General features: G+C 38.9%; 1 protein-coding gene across 10 annotated transcripts in view; it reads left to right on the forward strand.

Moving 5' to 3' along the window:
* The window catches only part of LOC309665527 (uncharacterized protein), a 714,473-nt gene that overhangs the window by 339,636 nt on the left and 353,562 nt on the right, over nt 1-21,275 (forward strand). Inside the window, exon 4 of one of the 10 annotated variants that reach the window (XR_014266463.1) lies at nt 1,422-8,952. The exons of 8 other annotated variants lie outside the window; for them this stretch is intronic. Coding sequence is in view for 1 of the 2 variants with exons in the window: in XM_082472161.1 (XP_082328287.1) it covers nt 19,889-20,140 (252 nt within the window). In the remaining variant the exon portion in view is untranslated. Of the gene's footprint in view, nt 1-1,421; nt 8,953-9,831; nt 20,141-21,275 lie in introns of those variants that run through there. One more of the 10 variants, XM_082472161.1, reaches the window with a different exon arrangement.

Consider the following 21,275-nt stretch of genomic DNA (forward strand, 5'->3'; position numbering starts at 1 on the left):
AAGTTGGATTGATCCTATTTTGGCATTTAGTTAAGAACAGTTGATGGAAGGAAAATAGGAGATAGTTATTACAGATAATAGCAAGAGAGTTGTTGATGTTACATGAAGTCTAGAGAAGATAGAGAAGAAAGTAAAGGCTGAAAATAAGAGATAGGTCCCCATTGAAAAGATCAAGGACTAGTGGTCTCAATAAGTCAAAAGAACAGATGCTGTGGATGTAACTTGTGAGAGATCCTAGAGGAAAGCAGGCTGAGGTCAGAGAGAGTAATGTTTTAGTTTTGGAGTTTGTGGTAGACCAGCATCTTACTAGGTATTGGTGAACCTGGACCAGGGAGGAGGTCCTGGATGTGACTGTTGGAGTGAAGATGAAATGGATGTCACTGGAACTGAGGATGTTAAGAAATGATAGGATTAGAGTGATGGGTAAGAAATTCTTTCCTTTTTGAAGCCACCAAGAATGATGACAATGCTTTGGATATATAGGAAGACTGTGATGAACCCTAAAGTTTTATTGTATAAGACAGAGTTACCAGGCAGTTAAAAGATGCATAGAATTATAGGAGAAATGATGGTATAATCCAAAGTAGGGAAAGTGGAAGTCTTGGGTCAAATTTGGACCATAAATATGCTTTATTTGGCTCAAATTGTATTTTAAAAATTTGATTCAATTGTTATAATTTAAATTTAGTTTTCATACATGTGCACATGCATACACACACACAAGCACATGCACATATAGTCACCATGTACACACACAATGAATTTCTAGATTTGCTTACAAATTAGAACAATCTGGAAACAAGAGCTAATTTTCCTAAACAGGAACTGTGTGAGGTAGGTGCTTGATAAAAATTTGACCAAATTAAAGATCAATTTAACAGTTAAAGGATGTTTTCCATTTTGCTCTTTCTTTATCATTAGGAATATGCATTAAACTTAAGATTTACAAGAATGATCTAATTACACAGATTTGCACAAGATAGGAGAGTTGAGGTCTGCTAAAATATGGTAGAATTTTTAAGATATAATATTATTTTATTTTCATATTATTATATGCTATGCAGTTGACCCTCGAACAACACGGATTGAAGTGCATAGGTCCACTTATATGCAGATTTTTTTCAACAAATACATTAGAAAATTTTTTTGAAGATTTGTGACAGTTTGAAAAAATTTGCAGATGAAACATAGCCTAGACATATCGAAAAAATTAAGAAAAAGTTAGGTATGTCAAGAATGTGTAAAATACGTATACATAGTAGTCTATCCTTACATAGGCTTAAGGCGAGTGATATTGAATATAAAATTAATAATGTGTTAGTTTTATTACTGTTTTATAACTTTGTTTTCAAAGAATTACGTTACTGGACACTATGACTCTCTCTCTCTCTCTCTCTCTCCCCCCTCTCTTTCTCTTGTAGTTGAAGAAACTGTGTATCAGCCTGTCATCACAGGGAAGTGTTTTCTTTAATGTAACAATATTTCCAATACTGTATTATGAATATGACTGTATACTGTATGCCAAAAAAATTTTATGACAATTTATTCATTAGTGTATAGGCTAGGCTACCATGAAGCATTTTTTACATTAGGTAACTGTAAAGCAACCATATGGCTACTTCTTCACTATCAATGTATGAATCATTATACCTGTAAACAAATATGAATTTTTTCACATTTTATTTTCATTTTTGATGTCTAGTGTTAGTAATGGGTATAACATCTACAGCATTTTGTATCATTTGAGACAATATTGATGTAGGTGCTGACATATGACTCATTTTGTAAATGGAAAACATGAACTCATGGTATTGATAATTATAGTACAGACTGTAAGTGTATTTTCTCATGATTTTCTTAATAACATTTTCTTTTATTTAGCTTTCTTTATTGTAAAAATATAGTATATAATACATATAACATACAAAATATGTGTTAACTGTTTATGTTATCGGTAAGGCTTCTGGTCAACAGCAGGTCATTAGTAGGTAAGTTTTGGGGGAGTCAAAAGTTATATTTAGATTTTCAACTACATAGGGGGTTAGTGCTCCTAACCACCACATTGTTCAAGAGTCAACTGTATGTTCTATATATTATAATATTATCTTATGATTTCTTAACAGATCATTGTCAGACTTAAAGAATTTTCTCCTTCTATGCCTTTGATAATATTGTTCCAAAGGAATTTTGTGCTCTTTAGTAGAATATTTACTGCTCTATCTTTGAAAGGTCACAGGTTTCTTTGCTGTGACTGGACTTGATTCCTTAGGGACAGAGAATTTCAAGAGGGTTGTTTGTTTTGTCCCTTCAGGATAATCCCTTTTCCATCATGAATGCATCATAAAAAGAAATTTTGTGTCTGATACAAGATTTAAAGATTCTACTTTTGTTCTTCTGACTTTTTCTTAGAAATATATTTCTGTACTCTTTCTGTATTCCAAAGTTAATTGTTTTCTCTGCTTTTCTAACACTGGAGAAATCTTGTTCATTACTTTCCGTAAGGGAAGCATTAGTATTTCACAAAAATTTAAAAGTTATCTGTATTTATTTGGAAAGATGCTGTGATGGTTAATTTTATGTATCAGCTTGACTGGGCCGTGGGGTGCTCAGACATTTGGTCAAACATTATTCTGGATGTATTTGTGAAGGTGTTTCTGTAGGAGATTGATATTTAAGTTGGTAGACTGAGTAAGGTAGGTTGCCCTCCCTAATGTGCATGGATCTCATCCAATCAGTTGAAGGCCTGAATTGAACAAAAAGCCTGACCCTTCTTTGAATAAGGGGGTACTCCTCCTGCCTGACTCTTTGAGCTGGGATATTGGTCTTTACCTGCTTTCAAACTTCACCTGAAAAATTGGCTCTTCATGGGCCTGCAGCCTGCTGGCTTTTAGACTGGAACTTACGCCAGTTGCTCTCCTGGGTCTCAGGCCTTTCGACTTGAGCTAGAACTGCACCGCACGTTCACCTGGGTCTCCAGATCTTGGGACTTGTCAGCTTCCATATCATGTGAGCCGATTCCTTATAATAAATGCCTCTCGGGCTTCCCTGGTGGTGCAGTGGTTAAGAATCCGCCTGCCAATGCAGGGGACATGGGTTTGAGCCCTGGTCGGGGAAGATCCCACATGCCGCGGAGCAACTAAGCCCCGTGCACCACAACTACTGAGCCTGCGCTCTAGAGCCCATGGGCCACAACTATTGAAGCCTGCGGGCCTAGAGCCCGTGCTCTGCAACAAGAGAAGACACCGCAATGAGAAGCCCGCACACCACAACAACGAGTAGACCCCACTCGCCGCAACTAGAGAAAGCCTGCGTGCAGCAATGAAGAACGCAGCCAAAAAAAAAAAAAAAAAAATTAAATAAATAAATAAATAAAAATTAAAAAAAAAAAGATAATGGTTTCATTTCCTTTGGATAAATACCCGGAAGTGGAATTGCTGGATCCTATGGTAGTTCTATTTATAATTTTTGAGGAAACTCTATATTGTTTTCCACAGTGGCCGAACCAGGATATGTTCCCCCCAACAGTGTATGAGGTTTTCTCCATATCTTCACCAGCATTTGTTATCTCTAATGATGAACTTTAAATGGTGAACTTTTGGTTATTTTTTATTCTTTAAAATATTTATTTAACTTTCTAACTGATAGAATACTAGGAAATAGGATTTTCATGGGGGTGCGAGAAAAGAAAAATGAAGCAAAACAAATTGTCTGATTTGTAGTTTAGTAGAATGGAATTTTGTCACTAGAATAGAATTTAAATAGAAACCCAAATTTTGGAAGACTCTTTATGCAATTTCTATAGTAAGAAATTCCTATATGAAGCTGAATGTGCAGGAAGTAGAAAAGAATTCAGAACTGTGAGAGTTTTATTATTTCATGAAATATTTGTTGAGACTACAAAGAATCTTACAGTGTGTTCAAATAGATTGGGTATCAGGGTGAGTATCAGAACTACAAAGGATCACAGTTTGTTTTTCATTATTAACGGTGACAATAATATAAACAACAAAGTATGAAGAGACTATAACAATTTTCTCAACTATAAGCCTCGGGAATTTCATTGTTTCTGAGGCAGGTGGGGATGAACAATGGGTTAGCCCCTTTGAGGAAGAGGAAAACTTGGGCCCAGTGGAATTGTGACTTATCAGCAGTGCTTATGGGTACAACTGGAAATAGCCCTGTATTTGCCGATCTGTACTTTTTCTGCTGTACTGATGAGTTTCTCTCTCTCTCCAACCCCTCCACCTCCTAATCTTTCTTATCAGCTTGGTACTTCAGAAAATATTTTAGCCTAATATTTTAGTCAGGGTAGAAAGTTCAGGAGCTCTTATTTCAAGATTTATTTCCTGGGGAAAATAAATGGAATTAGTGTGTTAAATTTCTCTAGGAAAGTCCTCTTGAGGCAGTTGAGAGTTGGGGGGTGGGGTGGATGCCATTCTGTGTGCTTTAAAGCAATCATTGCAAATGAGAGCACTTCCATAATCATATGTTAAGCAGTTTCTAATACCCAAGATGAGTAATTTGCAAAGAAAATATAAAAAAGTATATATGCAAGAGAGAGGTTAAAGTCAGTCTATTTCCCGTTTCTGGGGAATTATACATATATAATTTCTGGAGGCTTTTAGATGTCTGGCAGTCCTGCTCTAAGTGTCCCTTGAAAGAAGATATGACCTTTTCTCTAGAGGTTTCTTTTGTCTAAAGTGTGAGGTGCAGAGAGCCTATCACTACTTTGCTGTAAATCATACCTGGGTTGTTTTCATTTAACCAGTTTTGGTTTAGAATGTGCTTAATACCGATGATCACAACTGATGTCCCATTATTGGCTCTTGGATGCTGACTCAAATCTCTTTAGCAGGGTTTTCATTACTTGAAAAGATCATTTGTTTATTTAGTAAACATTTCTTGAGCTCTGGCTCAGTGACAGGTACACTTTGTTCCATGAGTGGGGGCACTGCGCTGAACGAACGGCAGAAAGCCCTGTCCTTGTGCAGCCAAATCAAGAAAGTATACTATAGTTTAGTGACTACTGCTGAGGGTCTAAATCAGGGAAGGGAGCTCTAAAATGTCAGGGGTGGTCAGTGAAGGGGTCACTGAGAAGTAGACTTTTATGTCAAGACCTACAGCAAGTGATAGAGCTAGCTTTCTCAGGGAGAGCAGCCCAGGAAGATAGAAGAGCCAGTGTGCTGGCTGAGATGGGAGCTTGTCCCTCAGCTTCAAGGAACAGAGAGAGAGGCCACCAGTGTGTCTGGGATGGTGTAAGTGAGGAAGCACAGTTACGAGATGAAATCAGAGGGAATGTGTACCTCACATTGGGCCTTAAGGTCTGTATATTAGAATCACCTGGGGAGCTCAGGCCACATCCTGGACCAATTAAATTAGAATCCGTGGGGGATGAACCCAGGCATTGGCCGTTTTGAAGTCACTCAATGTGGAACGAAGACTAAGAAACATCACTAATAGGGGTGAAATGATATGATCCGAATGGCATGATGGGATGTCCATTTAAAAATATTCACGTTAGCGTCTAGTTTAAGAGTATTCTGAATGGAAAAGAAAAGAGCAGGAATTATCACTTGGGAGGTTATTGTAAACTCCCAGGCAAGAAATGGTAGCAGTGTGGGGTGGCAAGAAGCGGTGGAACTCTGGGTATATTTTGAGCTCAGTGATATATAAATTGCATGCCCTAAAAGTTTTATGTGCTGGTCTGCAATAAGTAGCTTATATAATTCAAGGATGTGAAATAGCCTGGCACTGACTCCTTGGTATCCAGCATAGGTATAATGGTTCAAAATAAGGGGAAACTGCCATCAGAGGTTCTGGCAATGTTCTGGTTCTTGAGTTGGATAACGATCAGCTTGTGAGAATCCATCAAATCATACATTCATGACTTCAGCACTTTTCTGTATATGTTTTATAATTCTACATGTAACAAGGTGGAGGAGCCTATCTTAGAACATAAGAGACTAAAGAGGCTTAAAAACGCATTGGTGATGCCTCTCTCTTGTTCAGTAGCTGCAGGATGGTGCAGGTGATTATGAACATTTGGGCAGGCTTGCTTTCCAACCCCCTGATGACCGACACCTTTCTGTGTGCCAGTTTTCTACAAAGACCTTTGCCATAATAACAAACGTGTAAGGCATCTGTTCTGTTCTGATGAGGTTACTCAGATGAAGGTCTTTCCCTCCTTGTTAGTATTGGACCTGGTGGGATTGAGATGCTTGTGGAAGTAAGATGAATCTTTGACTTGGTGGGAGGGAAACAGGAGCATGTCTAAGGTCACCAAAAGAGCAGAGAAATCAGTTTATTTGAGAATCTTGCTCTCTTGACTACTGACTTTGTCACATGACCTTGCACTTTACTAATACTGCAGTCTTAAAAAGTGACTCTGTACTTTGGGGAGTCTAGTGAAAGCTGATGTTTAAAAAGAAGCACTGGACCCCAAAGACTCAACTAGTGCAATTGGAACACCTTCTGGAGTGCATTAATATGCTTTTTTGAATAGACTTAAGCAAAGTTTGCATTTGTAAACAAAAATGAATAGAGTGAAAGATTCCTCTCTTGTAGAAAGAAATTGACATGGCAGACATAATTCACTGGGACATTCATTTGTTGGTGAATACAATGCATTAAAAGAGAGCGTTTTCAAGGAGCCAAGTCACAGCGAATACTTTGGCATTATTTCATGGCTTTATATCTAGAAAGAGTAAGCTTGGAGGGACCTGCCAGCATTTGCTTGGCACTGTGAGTAGGGCCCTTGAAGGGACAAGTTGGATGTTAGTGCCTTGTCTGATATTAGGGAGAGCATCATTTGGATAATGACACTCAATTTTGTTCTGTTCTCTATTCAAGTATCTTAAGAGTTGGTTTTGAAGGTAGAGTTTTTCAGGGCCTGAAATGGATGCTTATATATGCCTAATTACCTTCCAGTGTAATATCTGATAATCATTACATGTCAGCTAATCAGCTTAAAAGCAATCTCAAAAAGGATTTTTCTGCTCTTTTTTAAGCCCTGCCTTTTAAAGCTTAAGAGGAAGCAGAGAGGAAGTCTTTTCTATACCAAAAGAGATACAAAGGTACCAATCATTGGCTTTTGCTGGGCTGACAGTGCACTTAACTTCTGCTGCAAATGCATTTTATTGTAATAGGATGATGTGAAAAAAGATGTTTTGCTACACACACGCAGGCAAATATTACACCACAGGGCTTGTATTAATTGCCATCCAGACCATATGCTCTGCTTAATCAAATGCATTCCCTTGTGAAAATTGCTTTCCCTGGTAAACCTAGTGTAGCCATCTTTCATTTATTTCCTTTTTAGGATTTAGTCCAGGCACTCAAGCTAATCAGTAATACTAACATTTAATATATTGAAAACATTGTCATTTTCTAGTTCTTTCTAAACTTGAAACATATAATAAAGAAAACATTGGAGGGTTTTTTTTCATTTTTATAGATTTATCTATTTATTTATTTTTGGCTGCGTTGGGTCTTCATTGCTGTGTGCGGGCTTTCTCTAGCTGTGGCAATCAGGGGCTACTCTTCGTTGTGGTGCACAGGCTTCTCATTGTGGTGGCTTCTCTTGTTCCAGAGCACGGGCTCTAGGCACGTGGGCATCAGTAGTTGTGGCACGCAGGGTCAATAGTTGTGGCTCACGGGCTTATAGGTTGTGGCGCACAGGCTTAGTTGCTCCGCGGCATGTGGGATTTTCCCAGACCAGGGCTTGAACCCGTGTCCCCTGCATTGGCAGGCAGATTCTTAACCACTGCGCCACCAGGGAAGTCCCACATTGAAGGTTTCGAACATTGTTTATATTTTTGCTTAATTGAATGGAATTTTGTGGGCTTTAAGAATGTGATCGTAACTTTGAAGTTTAAATTAATTTTCTAGTTTTTTTTTAGCCCTTTACCTACTGAGTAAACTTTAGATCATTCTGGACAAAATTCAAAATAGAAGCAGGATTTTTCCCTTCAGTTGTCACTCAGGGGGACCAAATGTGGTCTGTGATTTTGGAGCTTCCATAGCAACAGAAACTTGAAGATAGGGTATCTGTACTGGTTCTGGATTATCTGAAAGTATTTTTCTGATCTGATGAAATTGAACAGCATTAATGACACTGTTGCCAGTGATAAAGGGGACACTGGGGGTCCATGACATGCTATGGCAAGATGCTCATGCTCCATGTTGAGAAAGGCAGTTTGGTGCAGGAGTCTTTCGACTCCCGCTCAACCTCGTCAAGATGGGCCTTGAGCTTGGGAGAAAGAGCTCACACAGCCAGTGCCAAGCTTATCATTTTGCATGGGAAGATCTTTCTCTGTTGTTAGCCCAAGGTATGTTCTTTTGTTCTGCTATGTGAGAGCATCATATAGAACTTGGCTGACCCCGATGCTATGTCTGTTCTCTGAGAGGAGGGGATAGAAGCCATCTATTGAGGCATGAGAGGGGTGCATGTGAGCCAAATGTCCTGTGTCAGCTGGCAGGAGAGACCCTTTGGCCCTGGGTGACTGATGTCCACTACTGATGCTGATCTTGCTCTGTCTCTTCTCTTTATGAGTAAAATATTGTTCCATCCAGTGCCTGACTCTATTGTATTCTCCCTGGTCACTTTGATACCAAGATGCAATAGGCAGAAGTGTTTGGAATCCTCCCCTGGGACTGGTAACTGGTAAATGGTGTTCTGCTAGACACTGGGCTATTTCTAAGTGTAGGGGAGAACTTGAAGAAAGAAAATGGTGGTCTCAAGTCTCAAGATTCAGAGAATGGACTAAAATGCGTTTATGACTGCCCTAAAATAAACTTTTATTTTCTGTAAACACAGGGCTGAGATTTCTGAAAACCAAACCTGAAGTCTAGTCCTGAAGGTGCCTAAATTTCAGTGCAAATTGAATTCACAACCTTGAAGAATTTCTTTCTTTTCTTTTTTTTAAAAAAATTTTTATTGAGTATAGTTGATTTAAAATGTGTTAGTTTCTACGGTACAACAAATGCATCAGTTGTACATATATATCCACTCTTTTTTAGACTCTTTTCCCATATAGGCCATTACAGAATACTGAGTAGAGCTCCCTGTGCTATACAGTAGGTCCTTATTAGTTATCTATTTTATATATAGTAGTGTGTTTATGTCAATCCCAATCTCCCAATTTATCCCTCCACCCCTTTCCCCCCTGGTAACCATAAGTTTGTTTTCTATGTCTGTGACTCTATTTCTGTTTTGTAAATAAGTTCTTTTGTACCATTTTTTTAGATGCCACATATAAGCGATATCATATGATATTTGTCTTTTTCTGTCAGACTTACTTCACTCAGTATGACAATCTCTAGATCCATCCATGTACAGTCTTACAGAATTTCTTATGTTGATTATATTGATTTGCAAGAAGTGGAAACCAAAACATTGAAGTGAGGGCATTTGGACAGACCCTGATAAAGCGGAGGACATTGGACTCAAATTCTGCTGAGTCTGCTAGAATAAGAGGCTCTTTTTCCATTGTCTGTGGAGGGTAGGCTCTACTTGCCTGAAGAACATGAAGCCTCCTTTGAGGTAAAAGCCTTGCAAAGCACTGCTGATTCTTCTTAAGACCTACTTCCATCCAGTACCTTCTAGATCTGTAATCAGACTAAAAATCCTGGTGCCAGCTTAGAGGGTTAGATACAAAATACGATACATGAAACACTGCCATACACGCCAAGATAACTGCAGTTTTACTAATTATATTGACAGAATCCTGGAGCACATGTATGGGAATGAATTCTAAGGTAGATGGAACAGCGTGGGAGAAATATAATCTGGTTTTGGGCTGAATTTGTTGATCTGGATGAACTTAGCAGAGATTCTGGATTTAATATTTTAGCTTAAGTAGCTAGGATGACTCTAAGAGTTTCCTTGGTTTGTTTACTGAAACAGGGACCCAAAGATGACCTATACTAATTGAAGTTGAAATTTCAGAAGTTTCTTGATGTACTGTAGAGAAAGGTATTCAAGGGCTTAGAAAGATTGTGATGCAAGAGTGGATCTGTTATATAAGACCTGTGCACCCAACCCTGAACCATGTCCCACAGGAGGGTCCAGAGGACACTCCCTTCATCTGAGCTCTAAGAAATATATTTGTAAAGGAGCTCAGCATCCCTGGAGAGCTCTATAGTGGCAATTCTCTATAGGTCAGGACTGACAGTGGGATGCTGTCATCAAATTGGACTCCTCGAATTCAAAGGGGATGTTGAGGTCCCTGGGGGGCAGGGACCAAAAAGTGGCACTTATTTGCCAGAAGCAAGGTGGGTGTAGTTACCATACTGGACAGCAGAACTAAAGCAGTAATCCGAATTCGACCTGTAAAGAGAGAGGGAGATCTTTGATGATCATGGTGTCTATAAAATTGAAATATTTTTACAGTCGCCTGTAGTCTTACTTGAATTGTTTAAGTGGCAAACTCTAGGTCTAGAAACAAAGATCTGTCTTGAATAACAGCAATGGAGTCGTTCTTCTCAATCAATTCCCAAACACAAGCCGGTTTCCAGACCCAGAGTACCTTGAATGAAGGGAAGGCCAGGTCTCCTTGAGGAAGGATCCTTTGACATAGCCAACATTTTATACTGGAAATTTTTTCAACATTCCTCAAAGGAACCTACTGCTATTTACCAGGGTGGTAAGTTGAAGAAGGGTAAATAACCAGTGTTTTAGGGAATTACTGGATAGTGGTCTCATGACAGACACTTATTCCAAGAAACCCCAAATGCCACTGTGGTCCACTAGTCAGAGAAGAGGCTTATGGATGCAAGGTAATCAAAGAAGTTTTGATTTGGATACTAGTGGGACAATGGGTCCTTAAATCCATCCTGTGTTTGTTTCCCTGGTTTGCAAATGCATAGTTGAAATAGGCATGCTCAGCACTGGCAGAATCCCCTCACTGGTTCCCTGACCAAGGTGGTAAGGTGGCTATTTTGATAAGAAAGGTCAGGTGGTAGTGCCTAGATCTTCTTCTGTCTACCAAAATCATAAATCAAAGACAACAGTACACATCTGAAGTGATTGTAGCGAATATGGCCCCCACCATGTGCTTGAAAAATGGTGACTCATGTCCTCACAACTTGCATATTGGCTCAGCAGACAGATGGATCTTGGAGAATATCAGTGGATTAGCATCCCCTTAATTGGGTGTTAACTCCAATTCTAGCTGCTGTTCCAGATGTGGTTTGTTTTTGGAGCAAACTGACATACCTTCATAACTTGGGATGTCACTATTTACCTGGAAAATGCTTTTTTTTAAACCGCCTGTAGTAGCTAGAAGAGGCCAGATGGAGTGGTGAAATGGTCTTTTGAAGACTTTATTACAGCACCAGCCAGATGACAGCACGTGGCAAGGTTGGGGCAGCATCCTCCAGGATGTGGTTTATGCTCTACGTCACTGTCCAGTACATGGTCCTGTTCTCCCAAAGTCAGGATATGTGGGTCTTGGAATCAAAGGGTAAAAATGAGGGTGGGTTCTCTCACAATTCTCCTGGTGATCCATTAGCAAAATGTTGGTTCCCTCTCCTAGTGATTTTAGGCTCTGCTTGTTTAGAGGTCTGAGTTCCCAAGGGAGTAATTCTTTCCCCAGGAGACATGTACAGGTTCTCTTAATCTGGGAGTTGGTACTGGCCACTTGGGGTTTTTCATGCTAGTGAATCAACCGGCAAAGAAGGGGGTGCTGTCCTGGCTCAGGTTGTTTATCACGATTATGAAGAGAACAAATGTATTGCTACCATGCTGTGGGGGCTTGGGAGTAGCATGTCTGGAATACAGACGTCCTTGGGGTGCCTCTTAGTACCTCCATCACCTGTAATAAGACTTAATAGGAAAACTATAATCATCTAATACAAGTGGCCTGAATTCTTCAAAAATGAAGGTTTGGGTCATCTCACCAGGTGAGGAAACTTGAGCAATCAAATTGCTTCAGAGGCAAAGGGAATATGTAATAGGTAGTGAAAGAAGGAAGGTATAATACCAGCTACAACTATATGACCAATGAGGAATGAGAACCGTAATAGTTATGATAATTTCTTGCTTATCTTGATATGAATTTATTTGCATATTATCTTATCAACTGTAATATACATATTAATCCATTCTTTTCTATTGCTTCCTCTTCACTTCCTTTACTGTCTAACATAAGATGTATTCACAAGTGGTTAACCTATACTACAGAACATCAAATAGGGCGTATTTGCTGATTTGTTGCTGATTTGTTGGCTCATCTTGTTGAGGTAAGACATCACCTGTGCTTGCAGATTCTCCAGATCTCCCTCTTACTGTCTCTGAGTCCCAGGCCAGGCATGTGTGTAGCTCTGTGATGAAGTGTACCAGCTTCAACTATAGGTCACCAGTGCAATTGAGGTTAGAAACGTTGAGAGACAGACACATTCCACTGGCTTCACTGATCTAAATTCGTCTTTGCAGATTTCATTCTGTCTTGTTCTCTTGGTTTGTTTACCAAGAAAAGCATCCAGCTTTTCTTCCCCCCTGTGGGCCCTGCTGACCTACAGCGACTTTGGGTTCACCAACAAATGCAGAGTCAACAGTCATCTGCAGATTTCTTCATTAGGTCCCCTTCCTGTTCAGTGGAGCTGGGCCCAACCTTTGCCTTCTGGACTTATACTTCCCTATCTTCTCCCACAGTTGGGTCAAGTCTCATATCTGTAATAAATCCCTTAATTAATAACACTCAGATTGCTGGAACCCTAACAGTCATTCTGATCATTAATATTTACCTTACCAGTGTTGCTGCAGTTTAACTATTTCTAAATCTGAAATTTAAACTATAAAAAATGGATGTTTTGAGTACTACATTAGGATTTTGGTTTAATTAAAGAAAATATTGTTGGCTTTAAGAAAATGCTCAACATTTATAACTGTGAGGCTCAAATTAGGTTTTTACTGATTCTTCATCCCTCACCTGCTAAACCAAACAGACCATCCTGAACAAAATTCAAAATAGAAACAGGATTTTTTTCTTTAATTCTCACTCCCTGGAGCCAACTGTGGATTGTGATTTTCTCTTTCAGTTCTACTGTTGACTTTCGGGTGAACCTGTAACTCCCATGCATGTATTTTTTGAGGTTGACATTGAGTCCAGTTTACAGGATCATGGGGAGAAAGTGTCAGCTTTGCTGTGGTGGCTTTTTGTGCCTGAATTGTTAGAACATATTTAAATGTTAGTAGTTCTCCTGAGTACATGCATTTCATTGTGCCTGGAGCATAGTATTTTTGCTAGGCCACGGACCACACATTAGAAAAAGAAATGAAGAGAATTTCTTTATGCTTTTATCCACTGTAGATTTGATATGTTACGTTACATGCTTTAAAATTTAACAGAGTATAATGCTCCCCTTCACTGTATCTTTCATCGATGAAGAAATCTAATAAATAAACTTATATTGGGTCCTGGAGAGAAGAATCTCAGATATTTTCATCACAGCAGAATCCGCTTTTGACTCAAAACTAGTATATCCGCATTACGTTGCAATAAAAGAATTGAGCTACGTGGAAGCTGTTAAATAAATGTTATAATGCAGGGATCCTAATGGTGATCAGAATTATATCAAATAAGCTTATTATAATGATATATTTGCATAAAACCTTGTATGTTCTCTGGATATCATTGTGAATCATCCTTGTTCATTTGAAATTTTTAAAAATTGCATTATATTACATGGAGCTTTATGTAACATTATATCTTGGACTACAAAAAAAAAAGATAAAAGATTTCTTATTTTCCTATAAGGTAAAATTTGAGACTGTTTTTAAGAGGTCAGGGAATGTATTATTTTTGCTATACATATAGGAAAGAAAAATGTCTCCTTTGCACATTTGGAATGGAAGTCCTTCAAAAGTCAGAAGTAGAGCAGAAATGCATTTCTTGAGCTTTGGCCTGATTAGATGCAACTATCATTTGATGTAGCATTCAACCATTTACTAGGTGAACCAGGCTGGATGGAATTCAGCTAAAAAACGATAAAATTAAAAAAAACACACATAATAATAGTTGTCTGTAATGTTTATTAAATTGGTCAAGGACTTGAAAGTAATATCTTTGATAGGTCAGGTCATAAATTCTCTAAATTTGACAGTCCACTCAAAAGAAAAATGCAGGCTTTCAGACAGCTGCCAACTGTTAAATAATTTTTATCACTGACTAATCTTACCTTGTGATTTAGGAGAGGCTAGGGATTACATGAGGCTTAAGTCAGGCCAGCTTCCATTACTTTATCTCCTGTATCCTCTTTTCAGTATTTTGCTGCCATCAAGAAGTTATGTAAATATTCCCAAGGTATAATCAGTCAGGCAGCCCATCTTGTCCTTTCAGCTGGCTGTGAGGTTATTCTGGGGAAAATGAAGTCTTTAGAGGATAAGGCTATGCATTGCAGAAAGCATGAAGAAAGAGTATCTCCTCATGTGCTAAAATATATGTACTAAAATGATAAAAATCATTTCTCAAATTGCAGATGTTGGACTTTATCCTGTCTGGGCTTACAAAGATTGTGAAAACATGGTTGCATTTCTGGACAGATTCTTGCTTCCTGTTCATCTTTTCAAGCTCCAAGGTGATGAGAGGAAAGTGAAAATCTTGTTCCATTTTCTTCCCATTTCAATACTAATAGTATATGAATCAGTTTCCTTTATGATAGGTCAACTTATTTTTATAATGACCATGTTATACCTGGATTCTCTCTGTTTTACACACACACATCCTTTTCTTTTTCTTTTTTCTCAAAAGCAAGCACGGGGAAATCTTCATGTGTACTATCTTCTTGAATATAAGATCAAGTATACATGGGCTGAAAGATAGTCCTAGTGTTTATTGCATCCTCTTTAAGATATGTATCGCTTCATAGTTAGGACCTTGTTGTTTATCTATTTTATATATCGTAGTTTGTATCTGCTAATTCCAAACTCCTAATTTATCCCTCCCCGCCATTTCCCCTTTGGTAACCAGAAGTTTGTTTTCTGTGTCTGTGAGTCTGTTTCTGTTTTGTAAATAAGTTCATTTGTATCATATTTTAGATTCCACGTATAAGTCATATCCTATGATATATGCCATTCTCTGTCTGACTTACTTCACTTAGTATGATAATCTCTAGGTCCATCCACGTTGCTGCAAATGGCATTATTTCATTTTTTTTTAATGGCTGAGTAGTAAGGAATTTGTTCTTTTTTATTGTTGAGTAGTATCCTGTGGTATGGATGTACCAGTTTGTTTATTCATTCTACAGGTGAGAGATATTTGGGTTGCTTCTATATTTTAGTGATTATGAATACAGCCACAAAAAGTATTTGTGCAGGCTTTGGTGTGAATACAAGTTTTCATTTCTCTTGCTGTAGAGATTGTCATAGGTATTTCTTGTGATTTTTTAAATTAATTACATTCTACTTTCAAATAATACTATACCACTTTACATGTAATGTAAGGATCTTCCAACAATGTATCCCCAATCTTCCCTTCCATCTTTCGTGCTAGTTTTGCCACACATTATACTTTTACCTGTGCTGAGATCCCATAAGACATGGCTACCATTTTTGCTTTAGACAATCATTGGACTTTGGAAACATTTTAACCTTGAGTTTTAGATTAACTTTGTTTATGCCAATTTTAGTGCTTTTTATTGCCTGTGTAATTAAAAGTTTCTTTCTGGCATTATTACTTTTACCTGAAGAACTTTAATCTTTCCTATAGTGTAGGTTTGCTAGTAACAGACTTTGTTTCTGTTTATTTGAAAAGTCTTTATTTCTCCTTCATTTTGTAAGATATATTCATTGCATACACGATTCTGTGCTGATAGTTTTTTTTTTTCACCTTCAGTACTTTAAAGATGTCACTCCATTAGCAGTTATATTTGATATATTAAAAAACATTGACTTGTGGAAGTGTTTAATAACTAAAATGAGTAGAAAAGGGACTCTAAGGCATATAGGACTTGCTGCTACCATAGGGCCCAGGGAGCACAGCCAAAAAAGGAACAAGGAATTTGGAAGCCATCCCTTCCTTCCACAAGAGATTCAGACATCATGGGAAAGGGTATGGCTGGGGATTGCTAGACGGTGGAGAAGTTCTCTCTGGCAACGAAGCATGAAGCTGGACTGCAGAAAGCTGCCCTCTGGAGTGTCAGAGAAATTGGCTGGAGAGTGAGCTCCCCTGCGGCCAGCTGCCATACCAGAGGAAGGGAAAAAAATCCCCCTAGAACTGGGAAAAGAAGCCCTTTTCTGTGCTATTTCTTCCAGTGCCCCTCCAGCCCTCTCTGTTGAGCAAGCCTAACGTTGTGCCAGCTAACAAAGGAGAGATGTTCGCAGGGGTTTTGCTTTACTCTAAAAGTGCAGAACAAAGAATTGTGGATTTGGAGTTAAGAAGCAGTAAACTGACAACCAACACACATGCCAAAATAAACTAGTTGCAAAATGTACAACGAGGTATCACATGAGGCTTGTCTACATAACAGCTAGAAAACTGGATATAGAACAATCTTCCCTGAAGACTTCAGTAAAGGATCTTTCTTCACCTCTTTCAGCTCATACCTGGTGGCCCCAGGTCTAACTCCAGTCACTGCGTCCATCTTCACATGGCCTTCTTCTCTGTGTGTCTCTCTGTGTCCTCTCATCTCCTTATAAGGACGCCCACCCTAAATCCAGGATGATTTTATCTTCAGATCCTTAACTAACGCAAATATCCAATTTCCAAATAATGTCACAAGTTCTGAGTGGACACAGATTTTGGGGGGCCACTATTCAACCCACCATAATCGTTATACAAAATTCAACTGCATTTGTACATACTAACAATGAACAATTAGAAAATACAATTTAGAAACTCATTTATAATCACAAGAATAAATTCAATAATGAATGTGCAAGTCCCTTATGCAAAAATCTACCAAACATTGCTGGGAGAAGTTAAAGAAGACCTAAATAAATGGAGAGATACACCGTGTTCTTAAATTGAAAAACTCAGTATTGTTAGGATATCAACTCTCCACACATTGATCTATAGATTCGTTGCAATTTCAGCCAAAATTCTGGCAGGCTTTCTGGCAGAAATCAACAATTTGATTCATCAACTTATATAAAATGAGCAAAGGCTTGGAACAGATACTTAATAAAAGAAAATAAGAATCATCAATATGTACATGACAGGATGCTCAACATCTTTAATTGTCATGGAAATGCAAATTAAATCATACTGAGACACTGACAGACATCCAGTAAAATTGATAAATAAACAAGTAAATAAATGAATAAACATATATGATAATGTTGTCGAACCCAAGTTTGTGTGCCCAATGCACAGTGAAGCAAACAAACCAAAACGTCAGAGTTTGGAGCAGAGACAGGTTTGTGGCAAGGGTAGAGCAAGGAGAACATGGCAGCTCATATTCAAAAGCCCCAGACTCCCTAATGGGTTTCAGGGAAGAGTTTTTAAGGGGAAGGTGAGGGAGAAGAGTCTCAGGGGTGTGATCAGCTCATGCATGATTCTCTGATTGGTTGATGGTGAGGTAACAGGGCTGTGTCACAGGGCTAATATTATCAGTCCTTAGGCTCCAGTAGGTCTGGGTGCTGTGTGCTTGTGTTCATCCAGTAGTTAACGTCTTCCATTTGGTGGGGATTTTAGCATCTATAAAACAACTCAGGAAATGTGCATCAGATAGTGTTATCTAGGTACTTCAGGGAGAAACTTAAAGATTCTGTGACTGACACGTGGCTGATTACTGTTTAAATTGTTACCACTTCTCCTGGCCCAACTGCTACTTTTGTCACTACCTGTTCACATCCTTTCAATCAATAATTCTTGAGCTAGGCTTCTGTGACTCAGGGGAAGCCTGGGAGACTATAGATTTTCTACAAATATGAGGGAGGCAGAGGATGTGGGGAGAAGGGTCTGTCCCATGAAGGCCCCAAAGGGTCCTGCTAGGTTACAATAGCAAGTGTTGGTCAGGATGTGAAGCAATCGGAACTCTCAGACATTGTCAGTGGGAATGTAAATGGTACAACTTTGGGAAGCCATTTAAAGCAGTTTCTTAACGAGTAACATACACTCATCATATGACCAGAAATTTCACTCTTAGGTATGTAAGAAAGAGAAATGAAAATGTATATCTATCTAATAATTTGTGTATAAGAATGTCCAGAGTAGTTTTATTCATAAACTCCAAAACTGAAAACAACCCAAATGTCCCTCATCAGGTGTTTTGATAAATAAACTGTGGTACAACTGTAAAATGAACTACTCAGCAATGAAAAGAAATAAAATATTGAGAATAGGTAGCAAAACAAATGATCCACAGAAACATTAGGCTAAATTAAAGAAGTCAGATGTACAATGCCTACCGTATGATTTCATTTATATGATAGTCTAGAAGAGAAAAAAATAATCTATAGGGATAGAAATCACATCAGTGGTTGCCTGGGGTGATGATGTCAATGGTTGGCTAGTGGCATGAGGGAGTTTTTTGGGGTGATGTAAATGTTCCATGTTTGATGGATATAGTAAATAAATATATATGTGTATTAAAATCTCATTGTTCTATGCCCTTCAAATGGGTGCATTGTATTTTATGTAAATTATAGGAAAATGTGGTTTATTAAAAAAAATCCAAACAACCTGAGAATAATTTCAACCCAGTGTTGAGAATGAATGCCAGATTGCATGCTCTTCACAAGAGAGTGGGACTTGAGAAAGTGGGGAAAGAGGCACTTTTAACTCCTTAGTAGAGGAGTGTGGCTGGAGGTACATAGGACTCCAATTTGGGTGATGCCGGAACCCCTTCTGCCGCCAAAGCCCATCCTGAGTACACAGCACTGCATGTTATGCTCGCTCTTTTCCAGATTGTTTCTTCCTGCACATCACCTTGTAATTGTTTACATCTGTGTCCCTAATAGGCCGTGAAGAACTCTTCATTTATCTCTTATTGTAGGCACCTGAAGTGGTTGGCACTAGTTCAACGTCTGTGAATGAATTAGCTCAGAGTCCAGAAAGATCAGAGCTGCGCTTAGAATTTCAGATTAACAACTGCGGGAACTACTGGCTGTCACCCCGCTGTGTTCTCATAATGGGGTTTCTAGCAGAACATTCAGATCAAGTTGAAATAAGAAAGAATCAGAGTAACAAAGGGTAGAGTAAATTGTTTAAATCTCAAGCTGAGTTATTTCTGGTTCAGTTTCAAGTCCTAGGGGATGATATTTATTAGTCCTTTGATACAATCTAAGCTGGCCACTCCATTTTGGGGAACAATCAGTGTTTTAACTTGCCAGCACAGAAATTCTTTGCCATAGTTAGCCTCACCTTTGATACCTCTTGATCAGATTATAGCAACGGGTTGCACTTAAGCTGAAAAACTGCTCAGAAGTAGAAGCTACTAATATGCATTTTTTCTCTTTAGCTGTATTTTCCCCTGTAACTCTGTGTTCTAGACTCTGCAGTGATTGCTTATGCCCTTCTGGGGAAGTTCAGAGTGCTGACTTGAATCTGTGGCGTTTCACTTGACTGGGTGTTCTAACCACCTTGGAAAGCACGGGAGCACCTATTTCCTAGTGCTTCATTATACCAGCAGGGAGGTCATCCAAGGAGCTGTTGCTTATAATTGTAAAGTTGAAACTCTGCATTACTTTGGGAAAAAAGAGAAATTACTTTCCTTGAAACGTCCATTTGAGCCAAATGTTTTGACCTTCGGTATAAAAAGCATAGTTGTGGCACTTTTTGTTGTCTAACAACATTCTCTCTTCTTCTTTATTAACAATCCCCTGATTCTATTCAGGCCTTAATTAACCAGCCCCCAGGTGAAGCTGGTTTGTCCGACCCAACGTGGCTATCCCACGCCCTTCACCACTGATTGGTTGAAGTGTGAGCATGTGACTTACTTCTAACCAATGAGAAATAGCAGGGAATCTGCTGGGGGGGAGGTGTTTAAGGAAAATGCATTTTTCTCCTTGATAAGAGAGAGCGCTTCGGATGGGGTGATGTTTTTCTTCCCCTCTTTCTTTTTGCTTCGGACGCCGGTGCCTGAAATGCGTTTCCTGCCCCTGTGCTCCCTTAGGGAGACCATGTACTTACACCTCATCTCTCAGTGGGATATGCTGCTTGGAAGCGTCAGCCAGCACCTTGAGGCTGTAAGGAGAAGGGTAAGCAAATCAGTCTCTTGGACCCAGTGGTTTGGCGTCTTTGCGCTAATGAACCAATCCTAGACTTGCTACTGCAAGCTTCTTGTTACATGAGGAAGTGGGATAACTTTATCATTTAAGTTTCATATGGTCAAGTATTTGGTTACTTGCGGTAGAAAGCATTCTGACCGCTGATTCATTGTTTAATACAGATGATTGGTTTCCTTCTCTCCTTCCCTCCTCTTAAACAGAATGTCAACCTCACTGTTCTGCTTACAACTGAGTTTAAGTGAAAAGTTAGAGTTGCTGCATCTTTGCTCCTTTGAAGTTTTGAATATTCTCGAGTCTTTAGAAGATGGAGTCAGTACGAAGTAATTATCTAATTATGCGTTTCTTGGGTGGCTGTTATCACTCAGTGAAGATTTGCTCAAACGATGAGCCCTTAAGCCATTGTTTAGTTGCCATGCGTACATTTAAACATTGCTATTCATGTTCTTAGAGTCTAAAGTGACAAGGAAGAAATAGAGAACTGAATAATTAGAACCTGGTGTTTCACCTGGTGTTAGGAAGAATGTGTGCGTGTGTGTTTTTCCAATCAAAACAACCTTTAATACTTAGAATATACGTTTACTTTGCCCCTATTTCATGTAATACTTGTTCCAGGATTTCCTTTTCGTTTATTTTTAAGGAAATGCACTAACTTTCCAGAGCCTTTGGAGACCACTGTAAATAATTTACACCTTGACAAATGCCTGCCTGGTGTGCAGAGAGCAGAGCATGTGTGAGGTTGGGCCACTCATTACTCTCACTTGCTGGCAGCTCAACTGCACCTGGACGTAGAGGGGAAAAATCCTTCTCCCCCATTACATATGCTTAAAACAGGACAAGTACCTTTTGAGTATTTGGAAGATTTATTTTTCTGCCAGGTAGAGATGGCCCGCATTGTTATTTTAAACCCTGGCCAGAAAGCTGCATGGCTCTTGGTATTGCTATTAAGGCAGAATTATTTACGTTGAAATGCATTCTGTTTTATTTTTCCCCTTTTTGGTATGCATGCCCTTTCTTCGGTAGCTGTAGTATTTCTGCAATGTGCAGTGTGTCTACAAATACTTCATTACTGCAAACAAAAATATCCAGTGTCCTTTCTGTGGATCAG

Source organism: Balaenoptera physalus, assembly GCF_965194825.1.
Source record: "Balaenoptera physalus genome assembly, chromosome: 8".
Taxonomy (NCBI): Eukaryota; Metazoa; Chordata; class Mammalia; order Artiodactyla; family Balaenopteridae; genus Balaenoptera; species Balaenoptera physalus.